This window comes from Cebidichthys violaceus, unplaced genomic scaffold, assembly GCF_023349555.1.
Source record: "Cebidichthys violaceus isolate CVI_PGR_0920_01 unplaced genomic scaffold, fCebVio1.0.p SCAF_11, whole genome shotgun sequence".
Lineage (NCBI taxonomy): Eukaryota > Metazoa > Chordata > Actinopteri > Perciformes > Stichaeidae > Cebidichthys > Cebidichthys violaceus.
This window is the reverse complement of record NW_027176274.1, coordinates 11,993,372-12,019,059: the sequence shown is the minus strand read 5'-3', so window position 1 is coordinate 12,019,059 and position 25,688 is coordinate 11,993,372. Positions and strand designations below refer to the sequence as shown.

At 40.6% G+C, this 25,688-nt stretch overlaps 5 protein-coding genes across 10 annotated transcripts in view; 2 read left to right on the top strand and 3 right to left on the bottom strand.

Moving 5' to 3' along the window:
* gpm6bb (glycoprotein M6Bb) overlaps positions 1-2,380 on the top strand; it is a 29,223-nt gene extending 26,843 nt beyond the window's left edge. The window contains exon 7 of the mRNA XM_068704845.1: positions 253-2,380. Coding sequence (XP_068560946.1) covers positions 253-402 — 150 coding nt within the window. The 3' untranslated portion in view covers positions 403-2,380. The remainder of the gene's footprint in view (positions 1-252) is intronic.
* Positions 2,381-2,457: 77 nt separating this feature from the next.
* ofd1 (OFD1 centriole and centriolar satellite protein) lies at positions 2,458-11,141 on the bottom strand. 4 transcript variants are annotated; one of them, XM_068704844.1, is made up of 23 exons: positions 11,058-11,141; positions 10,758-10,879; positions 10,458-10,661; positions 10,296-10,364; positions 10,170-10,197; positions 9,983-10,093; positions 9,754-9,890; positions 9,156-9,329; positions 8,867-8,973; positions 8,652-8,771; positions 8,102-8,175; positions 7,908-7,999; positions 7,506-7,695; positions 6,616-6,746; positions 6,321-6,432; positions 5,198-5,917; positions 4,768-4,921; positions 4,571-4,662; positions 3,797-3,925; positions 3,425-3,588; positions 3,145-3,327; positions 2,965-3,049; positions 2,458-2,691 (listed from the first exon to the last, which is right to left on the bottom strand). In XM_068704844.1, exons 2-22 carry the CDS (start codon positions 10,851-10,853, stop codon positions 2,975-2,977), a joined length of 3,162 nt encoding a protein of 1,053 aa, XP_068560945.1. In that variant the 5' UTR covers positions 10,854-10,879; positions 11,058-11,141; the 3' UTR covers positions 2,458-2,691; positions 2,965-2,974. The 4 variants fall into 4 exon arrangements, with proteins under 4 accessions (XP_068560945.1, XP_068560941.1, XP_068560944.1 ...); XM_068704840.1 differs by having other exon boundaries at positions 2,979-3,049; XM_068704843.1 differs by having other exon boundaries at positions 2,979-3,049; positions 4,768-4,918.
* Positions 11,142-11,292: 151 nt separating this feature from the next.
* trappc2 (trafficking protein particle complex subunit 2) lies at positions 11,293-13,017 on the top strand. Its single transcript, XM_068704837.1, has 5 exons — positions 11,293-11,366; positions 11,634-11,760; positions 12,043-12,191; positions 12,593-12,674; positions 12,767-13,017. Exons 2-5 carry the CDS (start codon positions 11,668-11,670, stop codon positions 12,863-12,865), a joined length of 423 nt encoding a protein of 140 aa, XP_068560938.1. The 5' UTR covers positions 11,293-11,366; positions 11,634-11,667; the 3' UTR covers positions 12,866-13,017.
* A 307-nt stretch (positions 13,018-13,324) lies between these two features.
* On the bottom strand, positions 13,325-15,908 carry rab9a (RAB9A, member RAS oncogene family). Of its 3 annotated transcripts, none has more exons than XM_068704834.1 (3): positions 15,558-15,908; positions 15,125-15,256; positions 13,325-14,982 (listed from the first exon to the last, which is right to left on the bottom strand). In XM_068704834.1, exon 3 carries the CDS (start codon positions 14,941-14,943, stop codon positions 14,335-14,337), a length of 609 nt encoding a protein of 202 aa, XP_068560935.1. In that variant the 5' UTR covers positions 14,944-14,982; positions 15,125-15,256; positions 15,558-15,908; the 3' UTR covers positions 13,325-14,334. The 3 variants fall into 3 exon arrangements, with proteins under 3 accessions (XP_068560935.1, XP_068560936.1, XP_068560937.1); XM_068704835.1 differs by having other exon boundaries at positions 15,585-15,908; XM_068704836.1 differs by lacking the exon at positions 15,558-15,908 and adding an exon at positions 15,348-15,538.
* A 1,236-nt stretch (positions 15,909-17,144) lies between these two features.
* Positions 17,145-25,206, bottom strand: egfl6 (EGF-like-domain, multiple 6). Its single transcript, XM_068704833.1, has 12 exons — positions 25,072-25,206; positions 23,595-23,701; positions 23,261-23,353; positions 22,922-23,041; positions 22,690-22,809; positions 21,511-21,645; positions 21,304-21,426; positions 20,173-20,418; positions 18,504-18,578; positions 18,323-18,415; positions 17,972-18,234; positions 17,145-17,687 (listed from the first exon to the last, which is right to left on the bottom strand). Exons 1-12 carry the CDS (start codon positions 25,143-25,145, stop codon positions 17,580-17,582), a joined length of 1,557 nt encoding a protein of 518 aa, XP_068560934.1. The 5' UTR covers positions 25,146-25,206; the 3' UTR covers positions 17,145-17,579.
* Between the last annotated feature and the right edge of the window lie 482 nt (positions 25,207-25,688).

Below are 25,688 nucleotides of genomic sequence, written 5' to 3'. Positions count from 1 at the left end.
GTGTCACTTCTGTAGTATTGTGCGTAGCAAGATAGTAGCATAACTCCAGTATTAGTGATGCTTGTAACAGGAATGTTACAACGAGTCGTTTTCAGTAATGTCTTTTGTCACCCTTGTTTGTTGAAGTCTTTTGAAGAACTTAACTTTGTGTCTGTGTATGTCCGTGATGTACATACTGTAGCTCTGACTCCTGTAGCTTGCTTTGCATCTTTGACATGCTCACCGGCCATCCACCTCACCCTTCTCTTCCAGATCCACTTCCTCATGATTCTCTCAGCAAACTGGGCCTACCTTAAGGATGCCAGTCAAATGCATGCCTACCAAGACATCAAAATGAAGGAAGAGCGGGAGCTGCAGGACATCACGTCACGCTCAAAGGAATGCCTCAATTCCTACACATAAGGATACACACGCACAATCCATACAAACCCTCAACACACACACACACACACTTCAAGACAAATAGACACTGCAGCCAACCACTGTGGCCCCTTTGGTCCAAGACAACGCTCAGCTAAAATAACCTGCCAACTGCCCTAACACTGTGCAGTACTAACCAGGCTCCTAACAAACTAATGCATCAGTGTTGCTTTCTGCACTAACTCACCAAGAAGTGTTTTGGAACTGCTACTTAAAATTTCATTCATGCTTTTTTTTTTTTTCTGAAAGAAAAACAGCAGGTTTGAATTCTGATATTCACGTAGTGTTTGATTTTCTCTTGCCCTTTTATCATCTCCAGTTTTTTGCTGGCAAAGCTTGAGACGTTGCACTATTCTTATACAACACATAACGATGACATGTTGTTTTTCCGTCTTGCTCTGTCTTTCTTTTGAGCGGTGGCGGCCAGTTTTCAACAAAGGAATGTAACATTTTACATGTTTGCTTTTTTTTTTCCAATCAAAAATGCAGATTAATTATACACAACATGAAAGGCCTTACATTTAAAGTGGGTGTGTTACATCTAGATAGCATGTCAGAAAAACCATCAAATTATAATGTACTGACACAAGACTGCGTCATAAGATTTTTTACTTTAACTTCACAACCCTGTTCCGTTGTAAAAGTTAAAATATTGATAATATGTGTGTTAATAATTGGCTCTAGATTCTAATTTCTATTGTACAGCTAATTAAAAGTCACTCAGAACATTCATGGCCTCCATTAACACTACCTCAGGTGTGCACTAGAGCCTATGGAACAACTTAACTGGAACAAACATTTGTAAAATGATGGTTTGAAATCCCCATCATAATCACATGCACACACCGGGAGCTCCTCAACATCACAGTATCTTAGATGTAACCTTTACAGATAATGCCATGCCTGCTAAATGTGAACTGTAGCCAATAATTAGACAAAAGCATATTCAATATCTTTACATTTTGGTCCATGTATATTCATTAATGCAAATGACAAAAGATCAAGGCAGCCTTCATACATTGTAATATATGATACAAATTTATTTGATTTAGGAAAATCTTATAAAGCAAGTGTAAGTACATCCCATGTGCATTGGTATTGTGGAAAAACCTACAGAACTTAAGGTGTGAAAAATGTTAACTTGTTACAAGTCAGGATTCTTAGTGCGTTTCTTATTTTGAAAGATACAATTACTTAATTTTTGTTTTTAATTTTCTATTATTGCACCTGTTTTGATGTGCAAATGTCATAATGCTGACATAATTACTCATGTAATCTTTTATTTCTATTAGTTGAGTTACTGGTTTCTTTGTTGCATGAAGACAACCGTTTCTGCAGTGACATGTGATGTGCAGTCATGTATACTGACATCAGTAGTAGGCAGTGTTTGCCTGTTTCCTTTTTATTCTGCATACAAATTAATCAATTTTTATGTATAATTAGTTATAGTGCTTTTTTTTTTTCCTTCAAGTCAAAGGTATACGAGTCTTATATTATTTTGTTGCCTCATAGTATACCTGTATTTTCTATGAATGTCAAGGGCTTCCTCGTGAATTACTGATGCTCAACTTTTAATTCAACTTTCAAATAACAATTAGTTGCAACACCAGTCATTTATAAAATTGTACGGCAATCTAAATGGTAAATTTAGCCAAAGTATGAATGCCATTGAGTTTTACTCAGTATCTGGGAGATTTTGTTGGACAAAACCTGCATAGTTCTCTGCAGGACTAATAGCCACAGGTGGCCAAGGAGAAAGATGTCAGATGTACATGAAGCTAATGTACATCTCATCTCAGTATGCTGTGTTTCCTGTTGAATGAACCAAAAACTAAAGAATAAAGGCTACCTATCAATCACCAGGAGGACAACAATCCAGCATCCTGTCTGACTGAAAACCCCTTTATGACATTACTCAACTGGCCTGTTGACTGTTTTTATGAATAAAAAATAAAAATACTCGGTTGTGTTGTTTATTCTTTTGTGTGATAGAAAGATCTCGTTTTGGGGGTGTACAGTCAATCCAAATAAATTAAATTAAAAGATCCAATATGATTTATTCAAACATACTGTATAGAGTTGGTGTACAAATTGTGACAAATATACATACTGAAAAGCAAAATCTTAAAACAAACAATAAATGCTTCACACGTGTTAAAAACAGTACAAGACTGAATAGGCCTGTATAATTCATCACTTTATGATCACACTCTGGAACGAGCAGCTCACCAGAAATCATCATCTTCATCCTTGTGTGAATATGCTGCAACGCTGGGAACACAATACCAAGTTAATTAGTGAAAGCCTTGAGGGGCAGAGAAACCAAAATAGTATTTCTCAATTAATGTATCCTTAAGACGACATAATTCCAGAACAAATAACGTTAAAAAGAACAAGAGATGAGAAACCACGAAAGAAATTAAATGTTTTGGAAGGGGATTTTCTAGGCTTATATGTTTATTATTTTCCTACAGTAACAGCATAGCTTTTGAATAATACAATTTAAGTTGATGTATTCATAAGCAAAGCCTTAAGTCTAGTCACCTGTTGTTAGTTACCTGTTATCTTTCTCCTCGGACAAACTCTTAGCCTCTGGGCTCGTATGTCCTGCTTCTTCTCTTCCAGGGCTCTGAAACCACGCACACACACTCGGTATAACACACAGTGCAGCCGCTACAAGTCAAGTCATTCAAGCAAAGTTTTACAGGAGTTCGTGAAACTCACCTGTACATGCTGCTTTTCTCTGGTTTCCAGGACCAGCTTCATGTATTTCTCTAATGGATTTTCACCTTTAGACTCCTCCCCGTCATTATCTGCCTCTTGCGTCTGCTCTTCATCTCTTTTCTTAAGTTCAGTTTCTTCTTCCTCTTCTTTTTCAAGTCCTGGTTGCTCCATCTCTTGCAAAAGCTGGTTAGACATACATACTGTCAACATTCAGTTTACCAGGCCACCCTTTCTTGATAAAGAAGTGTTTTAAAAGAACTTGGTGTAAGATAATCATTACCATCTCTTTCTCCAGTCTTTCAAGTTCTTGCAGCTCCCGCTCTCTGGCTTCCTCTTGCTCCCTTTGCCTTTGTTCTAGTCTTTCCTTTCGCTCCCTTTCCCACCTCTGCTCCTCATCCTCTTCATCTTCATCCCTAGCACATTCACCTGAGGCTTGTGGGACTTCTATAAGACATTTGGATTGACTTGAGACAAATCAACTGTCCGTCATCACTTACAGGGATAATGGACCCCAGAATGGCCACACTATATGAGAGATTCGTACAGTCAGACTGATGGTGTACAGTAGATGGTGGCCATTCTTTTCATTTGGGGTCAACCAAGAATATGCGTCAATAACGGGTGGGGAGGGGGGGGACGACTAACGACTCACCCGCTTGGCCCTGCAAGTCCATTGGGTCTTCTGGGAGGTCCTGTGGGCGGGGGACAGCGGGGCTGTCAGGGGCCTCCTCACAGAGAGGGATGGCAGTGTCCAGGAGAAGCTCTGGAATGTGGCTGGGCTCTGGAGGGAGACATGCACAAAGAGATCTTTTATGCTCCACCATAATGCAAAAGGGCCAGAGGACCGACACAGAATACATAATCAGCTGCCCTTCATCTTCACCATTGTGCGAGGCCACTGAAAAGGCACTTTGGAGGCCAGTCACACACTCATTAAAAAGCAGCCATTCCCAAATCCTAAACCTCCACACCGGATATACTCCCATTTTGTTACTGTGATTTTGTTTAAATTATTGATAATGAAATTCAAGAAAAAGAAATAAAAAATAATGTATGGATGTTCCACACAGGAAACGGTGAAATATTTTGGCACAACAGAAAGTCTCTGCTCCATGTTTCCCAGATAGTGAAACCACGTGCAACAGAGGGAAGTGTACTTTATGTGCCAGCAGATTAAACGTTCCCCGTTGATTACAATAGATCTGTTTAAGCGCAATTTAACAACCAAACCATTTAAGCCTTTCATATCAGTATACAGAATATATCACACTCCCATGTTGAATTTGCAAACTGGAAAAGATCTAAACTGGGTCTCACATCGCCAGAGGAAGGCTGCAGTGCATTATGGACAAAACACAACCGAGTCATGCCGTAGTGTAGTTAAAACAATAATTAAAATTAATAAATAAATACTAGTTTAGAGTACCTGACAAAATCCCTGTGAGATCTTCTAGGCTTATTTTTTCCGGCTGTGGGGAAGACTCGGAGCTGGAGAACACGGGGTGCAACTTTGGTGGACTGACAGAAACAGGGGCAAAAATGACAATATTAGTATTCCCTACCTCTACGTAAAAGTGTATAAACATTCTGTAATGTCCTTGCCAAAGTGATGCCAGATGGTACCTGGACTGGTCTCGGGCTGTGCTCTGGAGCTGAGGACTGCGAGGTGGACTGAGCTCAGAGGAAAAGTCACCTGTGGTCACCACCTCGTTGTGGGGGGCACGAGGGAGCTGTCTGTCAAACGACAACTCTGGAAACGCCACCGGAGACCCAACTGCTTCAGCCAAATTTAAAGACTTTATGTTAGGCAATATCCTCATGGGATACAGATGAGAAATGTGTCGACTGACTGTTTTGAATGTTTTAAGCTTCTGGTACATTAATAAAATATATTACAGTACGTGTTAAATGTGTAGTGTATGGGCGCTGACGATATAGAACTATTTCATTCTTTATTTCTTGAGATTTAAAAGAGGTTGGTGCGTCTAATCCCCTTTGAAGTATTTTCACGGGATAAAGCAATTTTCTTTTTTTCTTTTATATATAAAGGTACCTTCTGTAATCTCTCTTTGAAGCTTTTTCCTGGAGGACGAGTGCAGTGCAGAGGACAGGCGTCTGGAAGGAGGGCTGTTTGCACCCTGAGGGTGTCCGTCTCTTAGAAACAGATTGTCAGTCAATGAATGAAGACTGTGGTCAGAGACAACTGTGGACTGGGGTTGGTTATGGTCTTCCAAGAAGGTCACTCTTGGTTGCGCAGGTGGTGCGGTTCTTGTGTCATAGTGTGCCGAGGAGAGGGCTCTGGTGCTACGTGGAGACAGCGGTCTCTGCGAGACCTTTGATTTGTTTGGTGAGCGGGTGTGTGAATGGCGAGCGGCTTGTTGTCTTAGAGGAGAGTCAGGACGGTGTGAAGGATGTGCTCGCTGTGGGGAAAGAGGTCCTAGGGGAAGCATGTGTGAGACGGTGGAGCGCACTGCCCTCTGATGGTAGTTCCTGTAGGCTTCCTCCAAGGTCTCAGCCTCCTTCTGCAGCTCCCGGATCCGAGCCTTTGTCTCTGCCACCATCTCCGTGTCGGAGTCTGGAGAGTCACTCCAAGGTGACTTGTGTCCTCGCGAGGGCCCCCCTGCTTCACAAAAATCATCATAACCTACTGTGGCCCTCAGCAGAGCTCTGTCCACATAGATGTCAGGGGGAACAAGCTTGTCAGCGCTGAGCTCCAGTACTGAGCGATCGACAAGAGACGGCTTGGGGTTACGCAGCACTTCATTTTCAAGAGCTGCCATCATCGCATGGGTTACACAAAAGAAAAGGGAAAAAAAAGCAAACAAGAGGAGAGTTGAACACTAATACAGAAGACCAGCCACCATTAAAGAGTACAAATCAGAAAAATAGGGTTGCTACAACTTTTTTAAAGAATTCTTAACATGCATTTATAACTAGGATCTTGTTGCTACTACTATAAAACGGCTTCCTTTGTTGTTTTTGCTAAAGAAAAAAAATGTATTCTAGTAATTGAAAAGAGAGAATGTTTGATGTTTATATTTGTAAGTATAACCAAGAAAGGAAGCCGGTTTGTGAAAAGCAGAAATAAAGTTAACTTCAGTTACGTATTGTAACATTTACGACATACAGACACGGCAGACGCAATGCCTGGTACACATGCCCAGTCACTGGGGTACCTTGTTGAGTTTGGCGAAGCTGCATCTTAATTTCCTCGATGTGGTTAGTCATCCACTGTGACCTCTCCTCACACTCCATCAACTGAGCCTTGAGCTGAGCACACCGCTCCACCTGCAGACAACAGGACATCACGTGAGAAGTTATTTTTTTGCACACAGTATTAAGGTCTGTGGGTCACCAGAAACCCAGATTACAAAAGAAATTCCCAAAACCGAGACAAAACCGCGTGGGAAAAAAAGAAAAAGCTGACCAAATAGTTTCCCACACTCAGCGAGAGGCTGTGATGTGACTGACCTCACTCTGGAGCTGTGCCTGAAGCACCTGTTTCTGGTTGTCAAACTCTTCCTCATCCAGACTGCGAGTGCTCTGCAGCCTCCGTAGCTCCATCTGCAAGGCCAACTGCTCCTTGGACGGCTTGCTCAAATCTGAGAGAGGGGTTATTGGGAGTTACAACACAATTTTAAAAAAGGCATACTTTTTTTTTTTTTTTTTGCCAGTCCAGTGTCTATTTCCGTGGGAGAGCTATCTGAGAGGGGGAAACAAGCCTATGGGGATACACAGGAGTTGTTCTGATTTAGGGTGTCATGTTTTAAGTGCTCCAGATCAAAGTTTTGGCTGTATGGATCAGACCAGCATGAGAGTACAGCACATGGGGCTTTGTACCATGTTTCTGCCTTTTGTTAGTGACGAGGAAAGAGGCCCGCTGCTCCCCTGCCCCTTATCCTCAAACAGGAAGAATACGGCATCCCTCAGAGAGAGGTGAATGTTTGGTTCTCGGCCACGGGTAAAGGGAGCCCTCTGTCTCTGCTCCCCTTCACATCCCTATTCCCTCACTGGTTCTTTTTTTACAGAGTTGTCTGCAGAGCTACAAACACAGCACAGAGGCCCCGCATTGGCAAGCAAGACAAATAAAAAAAAAAAAAAGACTGAGCTGAGCCAGAAGCCGTGTGACGGACTAACATGAATGCTTCGCAGTACACTGCATCTCCCACAGCTCACAGCGAGCTCACACTCGAGCACTGTGAACGGACATAGAAACTGGATTTATCTCAAAATATTCCGAGGTGGCAATTTTCTAGGTTTAAAATCAATAACTCTCGGGCATTACATTTACGAGTCACACAGGAATCAGCTGTGCATTACTGCAAAAAGAAAACCGGGATCCAATCCAAGCTAATCGTCACCTGCATGGAGAAGCCGGTTCTCCTCTTGGGCCTCCTCCAGCTGTTTCTTCAGCAGTCGCTGCTGCCCCTGCAGCTCGGCTTTCTCCCTTTTCAAGCTGGGGTAGTCACTCGTGGTCTCCAGTCTTTCCCTTAACAGCTCCTTCTGTTGAGTCAGCAGAGAAATCTGCTGCTGCGCTGTGTCTAGCTCAAACTGGAAAACAACAGAGGACACATGAAAAGAGACGGCAAAATAAAGCTGGAGATCTAATTAACCCATTACATTATTACTACATTACATTATCATCACATCACACGGTATGATTGAAAGTTTTGTCTGAATGCAAGTTTTCAAATATTTAGTATTGCGTCCATTGAAGGAGCTGAAGTTAACACTGCTGGATGACTGGAGTTGTGTTGTGTTACCTGCAGCCGTCTCAGCTCTGAACAGGCTCTGCTGTGCTCCTCTAATTTGCCATTAATTACAGCCGACTCCTTTTGGATACGAACAGTTTCCACTGAGAAGTAAAAAAAAAACATAAATTGTAAACACAAAATCAAACCGAAACATGGGCAATAGAAAACTAGTCAGCAGCAATAATCATAATCATAATCCTCACCTTTGTTTCTGTTCTCATTCTCGGTTAGTTTTTCTGTTCTCTTGATAAATTCATCCTTCAACTCAAGCTGATACCTAATTTTATAAAGAAATGTAAATAATAATAAGGTGCTTTGTAATTAAAATCAACACAAACAATCTTGGAAATCCATGCAGCCTTTTCCTATTACAGAGGGGTACAGATTAATAAACCAAAGCTAAATATAGAATGTGCCCAATTTACACCTATTTACTGACATCCACTCAAAAACAAAACAACGCACTCTGAGACTCATTGACAGCATTCAAACAATTAGAGCTAAAATATGTTTGCAGTAGAATTGAATGAATCGATGACTGCAGATTTTACGTTCAGGATACTGTTGTTCCTTTGAACCTACAAAACAGTGACATCCTCTGGTCACAAAACGACAATACCCCAAACAAAGATACAAACCTGACAATTAGAGAATATATCAAATGACAAAGCATATGGGTAACCAACTAAATATGTCTAATTGGTGGTGACAATGTGAACCAAAAAAAAAAAAGCCAGTACGACATAAAAATACCTGGAAAGTTCATTCTTCAGGCTTTGGTCGTATGTGTCCTCCATAGTCTTCACTGCCAGTTCTCTCCTCCTCAGCAGCTCCTCAGTGGTCTTGACCTTCTCCTCATGAATTTGACATGTCCTACCATCACACAAACACACTCTCTATGTACTAGTAGTCACAACGAGAGGGCATAGCATCACCTTACTTACATGAATGGTAAACAAAGCCCTTACTTTTCAAAAGCCTCCATTCTCATCCTCAGCTCATTCTCTCTTTGTCGCACCGTTTCAATTTCTTTCAGGACTGATTGTCTCTGCATGTAAACATTTCTTTCTTCAATCTAGAAGGAGAGACAAAAACAAACAACAGCATCAAATGCACTGACTTAGATTTGAGCAATTGGAAATAATGCCAACTGTGATGTTGAGAGTCTGCTCTAAATTCACTTTTAAGAAATGATGTTTGCTATGGTTTATCTTGAGAGAAAACAACAAAACACACATGAAATTAGCAGTACTCTACCTCTTGTTGTTTTTGTAATCGATCGATGGCATTTTTCTCTCGCTCCATCAACGCCTTTGCCTTCATCTCGTAGGTCCTCTCCATCTCTTGCTTCAGCTTATCAAATTCTTTATGAAATTTTGCTTTTTCTTCCATCTTCACCGTTGCAATTTCAACATCTTTAAAGTGTTGCATCTTAAGAAACAAGACACAATGTTGAGGCCAGCAGGAAAGCAACATGATCACATATTAGCCACTCATAAAACGTAAAGCACTTCACATCTTAAATTTACACCGTAAAGTACTTCAGCCTTTTACAAGGGTGTTGTTGGTGCACATATGAGAATGCAGCTGTTGTAGAAAAGTTATGCTTCCATGGTCCAAGAGTTCTTTGTGTATAAGGCGAATGTAATGCTACTTTAAGTTTTCGGTATATCCTTGTTCATGCAGACGTGCTGTGCTATAAGCTTCTCTGATCAGATTGTGTTGTATTAAAAGTTTCATCAAAAGTAAAGATTGAACTGTAGTACAAGTTTTCTACATCAGCAGCTGTGCTTCATATTTTCTCATACATTTTCTCATACATTGATTCATCAACATTAAAGAAAAATACACAAACCTTTGTGTTCATTTCTGCTTGCATCTGCGCTTCAATGTCTTTTCTATATGCATCCAGTTTGGATTGGAATGAAAACCATTTGTCCCCACTGTATTTGGAGCTCTCATATTCCTCATCGATTATTTTCATCTTCTCGACTGAGTATGGAAGACAAAAAAAAAAACACGTTAAAAATGTGCGTTGAAAGGAATGCTTGTGGAGCACAATGCAAGACTTTATCTCATCGTACCGAGAGACTCTCCATAACTTGCTGTGCTGGTTGTCTGAGTGTCAGCATCACGGCACCGGCTGTGAGTATAATGGTGTGTTAGCTGCGTCAGGAGGCTGATCAGGAACCCTGCTGGACAAAGAGAAAACACATCAAGGACAGGCCTAAAGGGCACTTTTATTCAAAAGGAACAGTATGCTGCACATACCTTTATCACTGTTGCCTTTGTTTGAAGACTGTAAACAATAGGAAATAATAACACTATTATTACTAACAATATGCTATTATTATTTATATTTCTAACATTCTAGATGTTAATCATATTATTCATTACCAGGGATCGGTGAAGCGCTGATTCAGGATTAATTCTAAGAAGTTGAAGCAGGTCTCCTGTCATGACAACCTGCCAAAATAGATCAGAGAGCAACATCTTCATCTTCCACGATGTTCTTCACACTTTAAATTGCAGTAAATTAAACAAAACGCTCGTGCTTACCTTGTCTTTACATAGGCCACTCTCAGGGTAGAACACAGAGAGGGTGTACTCGTACCCTGAGCTGCGGAGATGATCGGCCACTATGCTGTTACACGCCGAGACCAACAGGGGTTCAGAGTTCACATGTACTGGTCTGGGAACTGGTTCTCCTCCAGTCAGAGGTGGGTGTTTCAACTCCTGGATGAGCTGGTTCCGCAGCTGCGTCTGAATGAGGTCAGAAGAGTAACAGAGAGCAAGCGGAATGAAGACTAAACTCTTTAGACTACGAGAGTCAACAGCGACTTTATTCGCACGACTTACTTTGAGTGTATCAAGCACTCCTTTGTTTTTAAAAGTTTGATAGAGTCTTTTCCTCAGCTCATCTGGGGATAACGTGTCTTCCTTGGCCGAAGACATAACTGTCGAGTGTTGTTTTGTCGGTCCTGACAGAAGAAAAACACAAGAAACGCAAACGTTAGACAGCAGCAGGGCAAAGCTGCCATAGCGAGCTATATAACAACAACTTTCTAAGTATTCGTACCTAGTGTTTGACTGTAACGTTAATTACTCTGTATTCATTATACCTGGCATTCTGGAAAAGATAATACTTTCTGTGGTTACCTGCGTAACGACCAGAAACCGTTTCGGCGTCCCTTCAGAAAAGCAGTGCCTCTAGCATTTAAATCCGTCAACGGATATGTCGGCTCCGGGCCCATAGTTATGACGTCACGAGAAAATCTTCAATTTGTTTATTTTTTATTATTCAATAATTTATCATATATTTAATGGAATAGTCAACGTTATCTATATGAAGCTAAGCTTAAAACGGCGTTCGCCAAACCGTTAACCGATAAATATATTGGGCTGCTTGACCGTGTCGTCATCTTTACGCGTCTGTGATCACTTCTCTCCAGGAAGCAAAATTAACAGGTAAACAGAAGTCGATTGTATCAAAGTAATACGCTTTTGCTATTGTGCGTACGTTATTTTCTTATACTCCTTCAAGAAGCGATTTGTTTATTTTAGTCTCACAAGAATCCCTTGAAGACTTACACGTTGTCTCGCGTCTGCGGAGCACTACGGCTTTACGTTAGCTTGCTAGCTAAAAGGATCATAACCAATTGAGTGGTATTAACACTGCTATTTGGAAAGATTACATTGTTTAACCTATTTTTGTTTGGTTTGAATTGTGTGCAGGACAGTTTGACTTGGCAGAGACGAAGAGGAAACAATGTCTGGAAGTTTTTATTTTGTCATGGTTGGTCATCAGGACAATCCTGTGTTTGAGATGGAGTTCTTGCCAGCTGGGAAGCCTGAATCAAAGGTAACACTTCCAGTACATAATAATGCAATAACAGTGGTAAACAAATGTTATTTATTAGCCTAGCCATATACTACAGCTTACTGTCAGGATATAATCTATGAAGCATATGACCTTTACATATGAAGCATACGACCACACCACTGTGTTTAATCACAGTGGTGTGGTCGTATGCTTCATATGTAAAGGCCTTGGTGCTAAAAGACCTTTACAGTTATTTAAATTCAATCAGAGTGTCTGTTAATGTATCATTTTGTTTAATATGATTTGCGTCATTGACCACAGGATGACCATCGTCACTTGAACCAGTTCATTGCACACGCTGCCCTGGATTTGGTGGATGAAAACATGTGGCTGTCCAACAATATGTACTTGAAAACTGTGGACAAGTTCAACGAGTGGTTTGTTTCTGCCTTCGTCACTGCAGGACATATCCTTTCTGTTCCACGGGATTCTTCCCTTTTTATCCCCACACAGAACAGACTGTACATCATTCTTTATAAATGGTGGAAATCGCAATCTAATCAAATCAAATGTTGTAGTTTACTGACTGAAGAGACAGACAAAAGCCCTACATGGCTAATCTCATGTTTAATAAACATTTGTAATTTTTCCTTTTTTTGCCATTTTATAGATAACACAATTAATAAAAAAAAAAATCAACATATCGATAATGAAAATAATTGTTAGTTGAAGCCCAACTGCCATTATTTAACATGTTAGTTTGCATTAAAATGTGATTACATACCCAGTCATATTGTTGTTATAATGTACCGTGATATTCCAGAAATTCATTGGCATGGCTTTATTTTCTTTAATTATTTGCCTCACATATAAGATTCATCATGCTGCATGATGTGCGACAAGAAGATGGAATCAAAAACTTTTTTAATGACGTTTATGATTTATACATTAAGGTGAGTTGTCTTCCATGATTACAAGCATTTGAAATGGGGGATCCTTTGTTTTGTTTTATGCCTTCAGTGTAAAAATGTGTTTTGTCTTCCAGTTTGCGATGAATCCATTCTATGAAATCAATGCACCAGTCCGCTCAACAGCTTTCGAGAGGAAAGTACAGTTTCTTGGAAAGAAACATCTCCTGAGTTGATCACTTCACATGCACAAGGATTCCATGCATGTGCTTGTCTACTTGTTGTGTATATATCTAACACATTTTATGTCTGATGGCTTTCTTTTCCTGTTGCAAAAATCTAAAATGTATTCAACAGTTTTCTATTAAACATTTTCTTGTCTGATGTAGTTCCTAAGGTAATGTTTGTCTTTCTTTATTTCTGGGACTTTGGATACTGTATGTTGATCATAAATATTAGACTTTAAGGCATTCAACCGTCAACTTATCCCCAGAGAGCTTGACCAACAATGACAACATTTTGATTAATAGACAGAATTTTGAACCTTGACATAGTTAGGTTCTTTGTTTATATAATAGTTTCGGTATTGTATCATTGCAGTGGTTAAGCACAGCGGAATGGTAACATCCTGTTCAGACTAAACTTTGGGTTAACAGACTTGTCAGAGTTTTCGGGCTACAAAACATGCTTAAAGAGACGATTCTCTGGGGGTTTATTTATCATTTGGCATACCAGTAGTACAACTTTGAATGTAAAAGACAAACGGTTCAAACATGAACGGTTCACCATTTTAACTACTAAGCCGTGGGAAAGACTTCCAACTGTTAAAAATGGGAAAATGTTAAGAGTGCTTCAAAGATGAAAATCATTTAAATCAATGAACCCAAACAATGAGAAAGAAAGAAAACTGTTTACTCAATCATGACCACTCCTTCATTACACTTTCCTCAAGGCATTATTGATTTTTAAGGTAAAAACTGTTTACAAAATACAAAAGGCTCCAGAAACTTAGTTACACCATAGGCCATGCATGTTAACTTTGCTTCAATATTTATCTTCTGTTGGGGATCGTGTCCCACAGCCATAATCTATTCACAAAGCAGAATATGCATTCATCACGATAAGCCTCAATTTGTTAGTTACACATAGTAGTGACTTAGCTACTTAATAATTCTCAGAAATAAGACTATTAAGCTGCATAACTCATTTAATTATGCGGTCATGTATTATTTCATTTAGGAGTGACGTTCAGAAACCCTTTGATGATCTCACTCCCTTGGTAGCACACATTTTAAGTCACATAATTTGCCTTCATGACAGAAAGGAACATTCAACCATTTGAGAGGGAAGTGAAACTGTTCCAATATATTTGTCTAGTTTCCCGCAGGTAGTCTTGGGACAACACATAATATAGTTCATTTTTCTGCTACTTCTCCAAAGCCCCAGCCTTTGAACTGTGGCAGAGTTATGTGAATGCTTCAGTGATTTCATGTTTATTTGTAATTAGAGATGCATTTAGTGTTTTCCTCTCCTCTCTTCAAACAGAAGTCCAACTGTTAGCATGATCAAACTTCAACAGTATAACAAATCATAAAGCCAGTGGTATAATTTGTTTAAATAAGTTGTTACTACAGCATTGTAAACCTACAGCCTTGTCACATAACAGGCATAACAGCAAATTATTGTTAGTGATAGGTCCTGAATGTTATGAACAGCAAGTGCCAGCAGAGCGAGGCTTTCTGTGCAGCTTGACTGTGTCTGTGGGGATGAGGTGGTCCGTTCTTTCATCCAATGCCAAAACTCTGCGCACTGCCTCCTCAAAGGCCACCGCTACATTGGTGGCATCCTTGGCACTGGTCTCATAATAGGGGTAATCCCCGTTCTCCTGGCACCATTGCTTCGCCTCCTCGGATGACACCTGCCTTTCTGTCACATCCACTTTGTTGCCCAAGACCACGAATGGAAACTTCTCTGGCTCCTTGACATCTGCGTAGTAGATGAACTCCTTCTTCCAGTTGCCTAAATTGACAAAACTCTGGTTGTCATCGACACTGAAGGTGAGCAGGCAGCAGTCGGAGCCACGATAGAAAGGAGTCCTCAAGCTGCGGAAGCGCTCTTGGCCAGCAGTGTCCCAGATCTGCAGGGTCACCTGGTGGCCATCTACCTCCAGTTCCTTGTTGAGGAACTCCACGCCAATGGTGTGGAAGAGGTGCGCATCAAACTTGTTGGTGACGTAGCGATTCATGATGGAGCTTTTTCCGACACCGCCATCACCCAGCAGAATGACTTTGAGCAGGGATGTCTTTGTCGTCATGGCTGTTCAATCCCGATCGACCACTTTAGAATAATTGACCTAATGAAGAGATGCAGTGTGTAAGAGACATTTTTATTACCTGTATGACACTATAATATAATTTTGAAAAAACATTGCAAGCAACAAGCACTTTACTCCAGACACATAATTTTTGGTAGAAATGTTGAGTATTTTATCTCACCCCTGATAGATTTTGGCCTCCTCCACTTGTCCAGATCATGTGCTGTAGACCCTGGTCCTTGGTCACATGCTCGTGTGTTTAATGTTGATGTGAGCAGCCATGTAACGTTAGGTAACGTTAACGTTCAACCAGCTGTAAAACACCAGTTTCCTGATTAACAGATGGCCCAATAAAGCATAATCCGCTTCCAAACGTTCAATACACTGTTTGTGAGCACTCTTACCTGATATAAAGATTTAGCTTGTTAAGATAACGCGCACACACTAATAAACTAATAGATGAAACATGCTAGCACACAAGTACAGTTAAGTCTAAATTGCGAGTCTATCAGCTGGCTACGCGTTAGCTAAGCTAAGCTAACATGAAAAAAAGGAAAACAGGGGAACACAGCTGGAGTTAGGTTCTACTGCACTAATTACATTCGCTAGCTTACCTGTGGGCGAGATTGCTAGTAACGCACCTTACAGTTTGGGCCAAGCAGCTACTGAGTCAACGAGAAACATAACACGAAACCACTGAATTAATATTAAAGCATGTGTTTGACAGCTCCTCGCCTTGGTGTAGCTCGAGATAACGTCAGGTCGCACCGTTTCCGGGTGAACCTCGAAGGCTTGATGCTAACGCAGCTAGCTGCTAACAAGCTAACGATACATGGACTGGACGCCTCGGATCATGTGATCTTGTCGGACAGAAACAACCAACGAGAGCTGAGAAAACGTTACAAGCTCTTACGACCGCAGACTGTGTTTACAACGTACACATACAATATTATTCGCAGAGTTGCACGTCAAATCGTTTGATTAATTCATTTTAAACAGTGTGTCTATTTGTCTTCCCATATTCTCCGTCGGTAACACATCTTTTACTTCTTTGTATTATTCATGCTCAACCAACAGAGAGCGACATTTAACCATAGACGTTATGCATTTAACCAACGTTACTTTAAAGTCCCCATTTCTGATTATGGTTTGTTAATTTAGCTGTTATCTGCCAGCATCTCAGCTGCTCTAAAATTCACTCAAGCCCATCGAAAAAAACATTAGATGTAGTCGCCCTGTAACATGAAGTTAATTTCACTGTTGCACTATAACCATGTTTTTATTGAGATGTCTTCAGAAGGTACGGACGGAATATTACGTAGCAACACCACTATGTAAACATACCCCAAAATCACCTACACGAATCTTACCAACAAAATACACTAGAGCTGACGAACGATATGTCAATTATCAATTTTAAGTGCTTTAATGCAGAGTGGTCCATTTAGAATTGTTTTTGATCGTTGACATCTGGGACTTTTCTGAATGAAAGTAGACTCACTGACCAGTGTTCTAATGATGACAATGTTGTGGAGCACAGATTACAGTATGCGCCTCTGACTTTTATTAGTAGTACTAATTTTAACCAAGTAAAGCACAAATACCTCAGGATTGTACAAACACTAACATTATTTCAAGAAGTAATGTTAGTGTTGGTACAATCTAATTTGATACACAAGATATCAGACAGCAATATTACCTTCAAAACCCCCAAAACAGACAGTGCCAGCCAATGCTGCCACCACATGTCTTTGGTTGTTAGAGCAAACAATTGTTTTTGCCCCTTTTTGATATATCTATGTCAGTATGAAATCATTTTTCACTGAAGTTGAGGAATAAAATGTACCACCATGAAAAGTTTTTTTTGTGATACAATTCCAGTCCTGGCATCTATAAATTAACAGTTCATTTATAGTGGTATTTCTTCAATCAATAGACTGGATGTCCTAAAATTAACCCCATTCTTCATATTACCTTGGGTTTGTCCACACTGTAGCACTGATTATGATACAGTCACATCCATTACCAGAAAAGTCTAGGCGATGATTTGCATAAACTTTCAATTGACACAATCAAGGAAGAGGATTGGAAGACAGAGTTAGAAAAAAAAAAACAGATTTATTGTAATAGTACAATATAATATGAAAGCAAAATTTACAGCAGTTACGTACTGATACTTTTATCATTTGAACTAACCAGCCTTCAAAAACAGTTATTCATCTAAGATTGAATTTCAGATTTAATTCACGTAAGAATTCACATTACATGTCATAGATTATTTTCAGTTAACTTCAGCAATTACATACACAACAAAGGACTAAGCACAACTCTGTTACATCTAACTAAAAGACAAAGTAAGCATTTCCACCTATTCCTGAGATCTGGGTGATCTGTATCTTCGGAGACCATTTTGAAAATCACGATAGAGAATGAAGCCAAATGTACCAATGTAGCAGCATGGTGATTAAGTAAACATGCATGCACTCAAAGTACAGATCTTACCTTGAGACCATATCTGTATATTCGTGTGGATGTCTTGTAAGACAGCGTGAAACTCCAGACCAACATACAGACAGGAAACCGGAATCTTTGACATGTGTCATATTTTTGAAATTGTAAATCCGGGGTGGAGATTCTTAAACAAATGGACTGACATCCTCTTGACAGGGCCCTGAGGTTAGCACAACATTGTCCAGTCCAATCTCTCCTCCAACATCTTTCCCATGCTGAGCTTCAAAGACAATCTGAAAGACATTCAAAGGTACCATGGCATTTTCAGTTTGTATATTCGAGAAGTGATTCAACAATATTGGGCTTGTCTTTCAAACATAGGCCACTGTGAATCACATTAATTTAACATTTTAGAGAAAAACCCAGCTAGTCACAAAAGTTCTGCATAGACTTCTTATACAATATTTGTGCTGTTGTTCAATCTCCTTTGGCTGGTTTTATTCTCGTTAGCTGTTACAGCACTAGTTCAACGATCATCTATTGAAAATAAGTGCTATGAAACTATAAAATTACTCACAGATTCTGGCGCTTCCTCTGTCCAGGCCACAGTGAGGAGCTCTGTCTGCCAGCTCTGGTCTCTGCTTTGGCTCTGCTCCCATACGGGGTAAGCATTATTATCCAGCAGCACCCTGAGAGTTCCCACATTGTGACCCACCACACGGTAGTCAAAGGTGAGGCAGAAGCTGCCCTGCTGGGTCCGGTCACTGAGAAGCAACTTCAGCTTGGCTATATCCTCTGACTCCCCTAGGAGCCCACTCATGGCCATGTAGTACTCAGCACCTGAGAGAGTTTGTCGTATAAATGAATGCATCTACATTCCAAATTTATCTTAAATAACCTGTAATACACATATTAATAATTTTGTTACCGTTATGGTAGGCTACGCTCCAGTCCATGTCATCAGCCTTGTCTTGGACCCACTCACATGCTCCCTGATCAAAGTTGCAATCCAGGATAAACTCTAGAGGGTAAAACCAAAGGAGCACATTAGGAAAAGTATCATAAACAGTCATTAAATAACAATGGAACATGAACAGATATTTGATTACCTTCCTGAACGGGTGTTATTTGGATTTCTTTGACTTCTGTGGCGGGGCCAAACACTGATTCAAAGTCCTCTGATACTGTGTTAAGAGTCAAAAGAGAAAAATCTGTGTAAATTCATGAATTTTCTGTTGGATATACACCCACTTTCCAGTTTATTAGGTACACTTACACTTATACCTATCTTAAACTATTGCATTCAAACAGTCCTGTAATAAAACCAAAAGGTTATAAAGTTCTGTTTCCAAAAAAAACTACCTAGGATTTAATGCAGGACTGCATTCTTTTTAACATAAAATATGCCCCTTACACTTTTGCCTCACAGACATGACAAATAATGTTTTGTCTATGAATTCCTCATAAAATATGTGATCTTAAAAAAAAGAAAATTATGCAGCAAAGAGAAATTCCACAGTGAAACAAAAGCGAGAAAGTGCCTTTTAACCAACAGGTGTAGACCTGCCCTGCTGTCACTCATGTCTTGAGATGAATCTGCAACTTTAGGAAACAGCCCACCCCAAGTATTTTAAAGCTCTTGCAGCTAACCACCCCCATGGCAAGCGGCCTTAGAGAGTCAAACGAGTGACAGCTGGGTTATTGAACCTGCTCAGCTAGAGTGGGCTAGTGTTAAGAGGTCTAGAGTGCTGATGACAGACTTTCCAACTAGGAGTCAAGTCTGTTTGCACAACAGCTGTTTTGGGGAAAACATAATAAAAGGCTTGGAGGCTTAGTAACCTCCCTCCCTTCCTCACCCTCCTCCCAGAAGATGGGAAGCAGGATGAGTTGTATCCCTGGGCTCTCTCATGCCGACAGAGTAAAATTCCTCCCTGGAGGTGATGGATGTCTTGGGGCCTGTCTCCTCTTGCTATCTGAGTTCACACAGGCCAGGGTGTTTCCATGAAGATCAAGATTCTTTGTGAAAGGTAACCTCATGTGCGGGGTTTCTCATTGAGGTGCATACCGCGGAATGACCACACTGCCCACTCGTCTCTTTTTATCTGATGAAAGTGTCAGAAAGGAGCATCTATACACAAATCAGGCGTGAATGACATGATCTAGAAAGCACCATGTCACATAACCAATTAGATTGATTCTAATCATTTCTTCATTCTACATTGCTGGGTTCTTATTCAGAGCTTTATATTTTAGTTTTAGCCAATGGTTTGATATCATGAAAGAGTTTTAAAAATATGTCAGCTTAGAGTTGATAGGATCTTAGAGTTAGTGACCCTATTTTTTTTACAATGCTGGAGGACATGACAGCATGACAGTAATAATGCTTGTGGTTCTTTGAGGAAATAACTAGGACATCTTTGACTAATCAGATTCAATATGTCTGAGCATGTTGTTCACTAAAGAGTCAACAAATGTGTTCCTCCATTGTTAGTAACATCAAACCCTTCAAGAAGAGTTATACAGGTCTTAGTGGAGCCTGTGGGCGACAGGGGACATGAAGCAACAGGCCCCTTTCTTCTCTGGTCAAGGTCTTAGGCCTGACCTGCAATTTAATACTTACTGCAGCTGCCTACTGAAAAATCGACAATTGTATTCAGATGCTTTGTAGACATGAGAGCTAAGTCTCTGTAGAAACTGAGTTTGTTTAGTCTGTGTAAGGTTAATACATTGTGGACCACCCAGAATTACTGCAAAGGAGCCAAACGAAAGGGCACTTACTGAAAACATCTCCTCTTGGATTGAGCTGGTTGTCTTCCTCCACCTCCTCTTCTTCCTCCTCAGGAAATTCATCCACCTGTTTCTGCTCAGTCTGGGGGCCAACGTAGACCTCTCCATCATAGTCAAAAGGCTGCTGATGGAACTTAGGCGGCAGCGTTGCGGCTGGTTCAGGGATTATATTTTTGATGTCCTCGTTGTCCAGCGTACCTCCCAGAATCCCAGGCTTCACTTGGGAGTCCTGGATGGCTGCAGGCAGGAAGAGGAATCAGATTAGACATGTGGAACTGCAATCATGAGTGGGAAAGACAGTTTGTTTCCGGGCTTCAGGTACATTTCTTGTCATGTATTCTGCAGCTGCTGCTCTTGTCCTACTCCATGCAGATGAAGCATGACAGCAACATTCATTGCACATAACTTAAATTAGTGTTTTAAGTGCACAAGCATTTTGTCACACAAGGTCTGTATTTTAGAAGTCATGCTGAGGATTCCAGGTCTCATATCAAGCTGTGTGTGCATAGGACGTGCAACATTTTCAGCCATGAGCATGGGGGAGAGTTTGGAGAAGTGTTCTTAAAAAGTAGGAGGCAAGAGGAGGGAATAAATGGGGTTGCAGGCCAGGGAGTGAACAGTAGAAGCAGTCTTGGATTCCACACAATCTCACCATTGAGGAAATCATCTGCACTGCCTTTGTCTCCGTCCCACGACCTCTGATAAAACGGCTTGACTACAAAAAATAAAGGCATCTTTCATTTATGCTGAAACCGCTGGCCTCTGTAATTTGGCATCATGAGGCTTCACCTGTTATTATCTGGGCCTGGGTTAAAGAGTACAACACTACCAGCCTTTCAACTTCTTCTTCAGATGGCCGGCTACCGTACAATATTTAGACAGGTGTGTATTCAATCTGTGGCTCTCTCTTGCTGTGAAGAGGTATGGAGTCTAACAACAGGAAACTAGACTTGGCCTGTTCACTGAGTAAATGAAATATGTGGCTGTAAAACTGCTTCTGACAAATCTGACTGACTACTGTCACCTGGGAAAGGCCTGAGACATGAGTTGTTGAAATCTATTATGAATGGACTTGGAAGACAAGTTAATTCATGATTCTGTGTTGCAGTTCTTGGATCTCACCAGAGCATTCAAAGCCATTGCCTCTGAAGCCAGGCTGGCACCTGCACTTGAAGGATCCTTGAGTGTTCACACAGACAGCATGGTGGCTGCACTTGTGGATGCTGGCTGCACACTCATCAAGGTCTGGAATTGGAAGAAGCCTATTTGTACCTTTAGGAGCAGAATTTATCTTGATTGTTTTCCTCGTTATAAACTCGTATACCTTACCTACACAGTCGTATTTGCCGTCAACATATTTCAAGTCGTAGCCATTCTGACATTTGCAGAAGTAGCTTCCAAAGGTGTTCACACATTGTCTGTCGTAGGGGCAGAGGTTATTCCCTGTTACACATTCATCAATATCTGAAGGGAAACAGAATACAGGTGTTTGACATTAGTCACATGTCACATTAGGCAATATAACATTTTTGTTTCTTAGTCATTCTTTTGTAATGGCTTATTTCCACTGCTCTGCGACCCTTGATACACACTGCTGGCTATTTTTCGTGAATTGGGTGTGTTTCCTCTGATTCACATGGAGTCCTCAGCTGCTCTTTTTGATCTGCCAGCAGGGAACTTCGCTGTGGTTAGTGTACTGAGTTCATTACAACATCCCGGTGATCATGAACACGATCCCTCACTGGCTTCCTACTAGCATCACTGCTAATTTGTGTTTGCAGTGGCCCCAGGCCAGGTTGGAAGCAGTGTTTCCACTGAGTGTGGTAAGTGAGCTGCACATTTAGTTGTGGATGCAATGAATGACTTAACATTAAAAATGTGCAAGATTGCTTTTTTAGATAATAGTAACATCACCATTGATAATGCTTTTGAACGTGATACAGTGCCAAATAGTTGTAGTAGTCAGCCTATTGCTGTAGAGACAATCATTTAATGAATTAATATACATATTTTCATTCAGTTCATAAAAGTGTACTTCTGCTGTATCTCTTTTTTTTAGTGTGTTGAATTGATGGTAATCTTTAAGTTTAATGCTCCAGAACTATTATATTACTTCGTGATCTGTATGCCAGACTGGCTCTCTCTCACAGCTCAGGCAGTTTTGTGGGTAGAAATATAACTTAATTGCACCCATCTTATTTACAAGCCAAGCATGGAGAAGCCACATAATAGAATATGTACAGAATTGTTCCCCTATGCAAAAACTCACAATCCATGAGACAGAAACAAGCCAAAGTAAAGCCTTTTTTCAACTCTGTACTTTTTTATTGTTCCATCTGATTTTTCACTCTCCTTACATTTTGCTTTTCTCTAATCATTTATCATATTTGACATATAGGTTTTACTTGCATGATACCATATGCATAAAAACATTCATATACTATATTATTGTGTGTGTGTGTGTGTGTGTGTGTGTGTGTGTGTGTGTGTGTGTGTGTGGTAGCTCACCTACACAAGTCCTCCCATCTTGCCCCAGCTGCAGCCCCGCAGACGGGCAGAGGCAGCGAATCTCCCCCTGAACCTCCTCACAGCCATACTGACAGTGAGCAGCAGAGCATGTCCTGGAATCTTCGCGCATGGACACAAAAGGAACGCATTTATAAATATTCAAACTTGCCAACTTTGATTTTCATTTGTTTCCACTTAGGCTATGCACGGATAGGAGCACAATGGGACTCACTCGCACAAGATCCATCAGGCATTACGGTGTAACCATTGAGGCAGTAGCATTTGTAACTTCCAAAGGTGTTCATGCAGCGATGCTCACAGGGACGAGGTTTCAGGCCGCACTCATTCAGATCTGGAAATAAGAGTCACCCTTATTTTTCCACAAGCAACACCGTCTTCTCTAAAACCTAAAATATTTACTTTTTAACTGAAATGCTTTTATTGAAACACAAGAGAAAAAGATTTGCGTAAAGTGAAACATACCCAGAATTAGTCAGTAAAGCTTATCAACTGGAAATTAGATTATCCTGTACCCAGTTTGACCCATGTTTTCCAGACCCCAACTACCCACCTTGATTACACGTCTTTCCAGTGTATCCTGGGAAACACTTGCATTTGTTGGGGCCAACACACTCTCCGTGCTTGCAGCCATGGTCACACTGAGCTGGTAAAACATTTAACATGAAGAGAATATCACCAGAAATATCAGTGGTTTGAGAATGATGGATTATTATCAAACCACACATTTCTATTATACAGGCAAGGTTTTTCAATCTAGACTGTCGTTGCCTCCACATTTATTTTGGTGAGGAAAATATCTTTCATGAAAAGAATAACAATTGTTAGGAGACTGTGCATTGTGGCAGTAAATTAGATTTTATATAGATATATAAATGCTCTCTTACCCTCACACTGTCCTTTAGTGTTTTTCTTCCAGCCATAGCAACACTCCAGCCTCCTGCCATAGCGACAAACACCTGGTTGGTTTCCAGTGAGGACTTGTCTGTAGTGCCTTTATAGAGCAAGAGAAAAACAAAAGGTAAGATATGTAATTTCACTGTCTCAGCTAAATTTATAACCCACCCTGGTTAATGGATGGAACATCAGATAGTAAATTTGACCTTTAAGCAAAATCTTATTTCAACAATGAAACACTATATGGACATGTTATTACAAATTCAACCATATTGACATGAAAAAATCAGCACCCAACACATCCACAGTCTCACTAAGCTCTCCTAATTGTAGATTTCAGCCAACCTTGTCTTATAATTTTGGTCCCGATGGTAGTTGTGTGAAACAAAAACAACTAAAATGTCCCCTCACAGGCTTGTTTAGTGAAAAAAGGGAGCTCCCCGTGGAGTAACAGCCAGCTGACAGGATGTAGGCTACAGATGGAGAAAAACACACTAATCAGACACTTCCTGCGTTGTACATTGATACCTTATGCACAACCATATGTCCTCTTTTTTCACTGTACCTTGATCTTTACCTGACTCCATTTTCTGGAGTCAGATGAGATTCACAGTTAAGTTATTCTCAGTTGTGGTCAGCAAGTCAGCATTGCATTCAAAATAACTTACATTATATATAGATTATATTGCATGTGTGTATTTTTAACCTGTAAATTAAATTAAGATGCCATTTGACTTTGACTTAGTACATAAATAAATTCATGTCAGAATAATACATACAAATCTGACTTTACAGCTTTCAGCTTCATTTGTTCTACTTTTAAGCGCAGTGCCAAACTCTTATATCCCAGATGTTTAGGTGTCACAGGGATAGCATCCTATAAGCAGCCTCGGCTCCAGTTGGACTGGGGGAATCTGAGACTTGATAGAAATCAACCAGAATAGCCCACAGGAGAGCGGCTCCTTAGAGCGACAGGTGCTCTTCAGTTATTAACAGTTGCTGTGCCACTTTTAGCTGACACACTGTCATAGCTGTCATAGTCCTCTGCTGGCAGCAGCAGCAGCAGTGTGTATATACCATCAATGCAAGAGTTTTCCCTGTAAAGATTTAAAGCCAATAATTCTGTGTCAAATAGCGGGGAGGGTTCATGTTACTCATTAAGCTCCACTTAAAGTAAAAGCATGTAGAGGAACTGTCAGTTAAAATGGTAGTAATTCCCTTTTTGGCAACAGGAAATGGGCCAAATGAGTCAGTACAGTTGGTGGCACTTTTGGTTTATTATTGGTGCCATTGCAATGTGATACTCACTGTATGATACGTAGAAATATATCTGACATTATCTAGGAAGGTCTTTATCATTCTTGACTGAGTAAATATCCAAGTAAAGTTTACACCTGCTGCAGGTCTCAAGGTAGAAAACATAGCATACAACATTAAACGCCCTTATGCTCTAATTCACTGACTTACCTGTGGGCTTCCGCACTACCAGAGGAGATGTGGACTATGAAAAAAAGAGCCCCGACCAAGGTGAACGGCTGCATGTCTGTGGCTGTGAGCAGCCGGAGAGCTCTGCTTCCCACGGGGCTGACTTTGGTTTCTGTGAGTTCCAACTATTCCTACCGGGGGCTTATGCTCATTAAAAGGCTTAGACAGGAACAGGTCTTAGTCTTTGGTCCTCTACACAGAGCACGCCAGATTTCATGTATTTCCAAAGTACAAAGTTGAGTTCTCCTTCAGGGAAAAAACCCCTCTCTTTCCCACTCTTTTCAGTGGTGCAGCTACACTCTATGTCCCAATGTCCCTTCCTCTTTGAAATTCCAGAGGTGGGTTGACAGAGCTCTGTGAGGGATAGGTTGTGATTTTCGGAGGTAGGAGTGGGTTTGTAAGGGGGGTGGGGGTGCTTCTCTCTTCACTGAAACCCTATACAAGACCACATGAAAATCTTCATGTGGATCACCAGCTGAAAAAAAACATACTGATGGACAAATGTCAAATGCAGAGCAACCAATTGATCTAATTTGGGTTTTTCTTCTGGGATAACGTGAGCTTTACATGCATTTTTTGCTTGACGGTCTGCCGTTTCT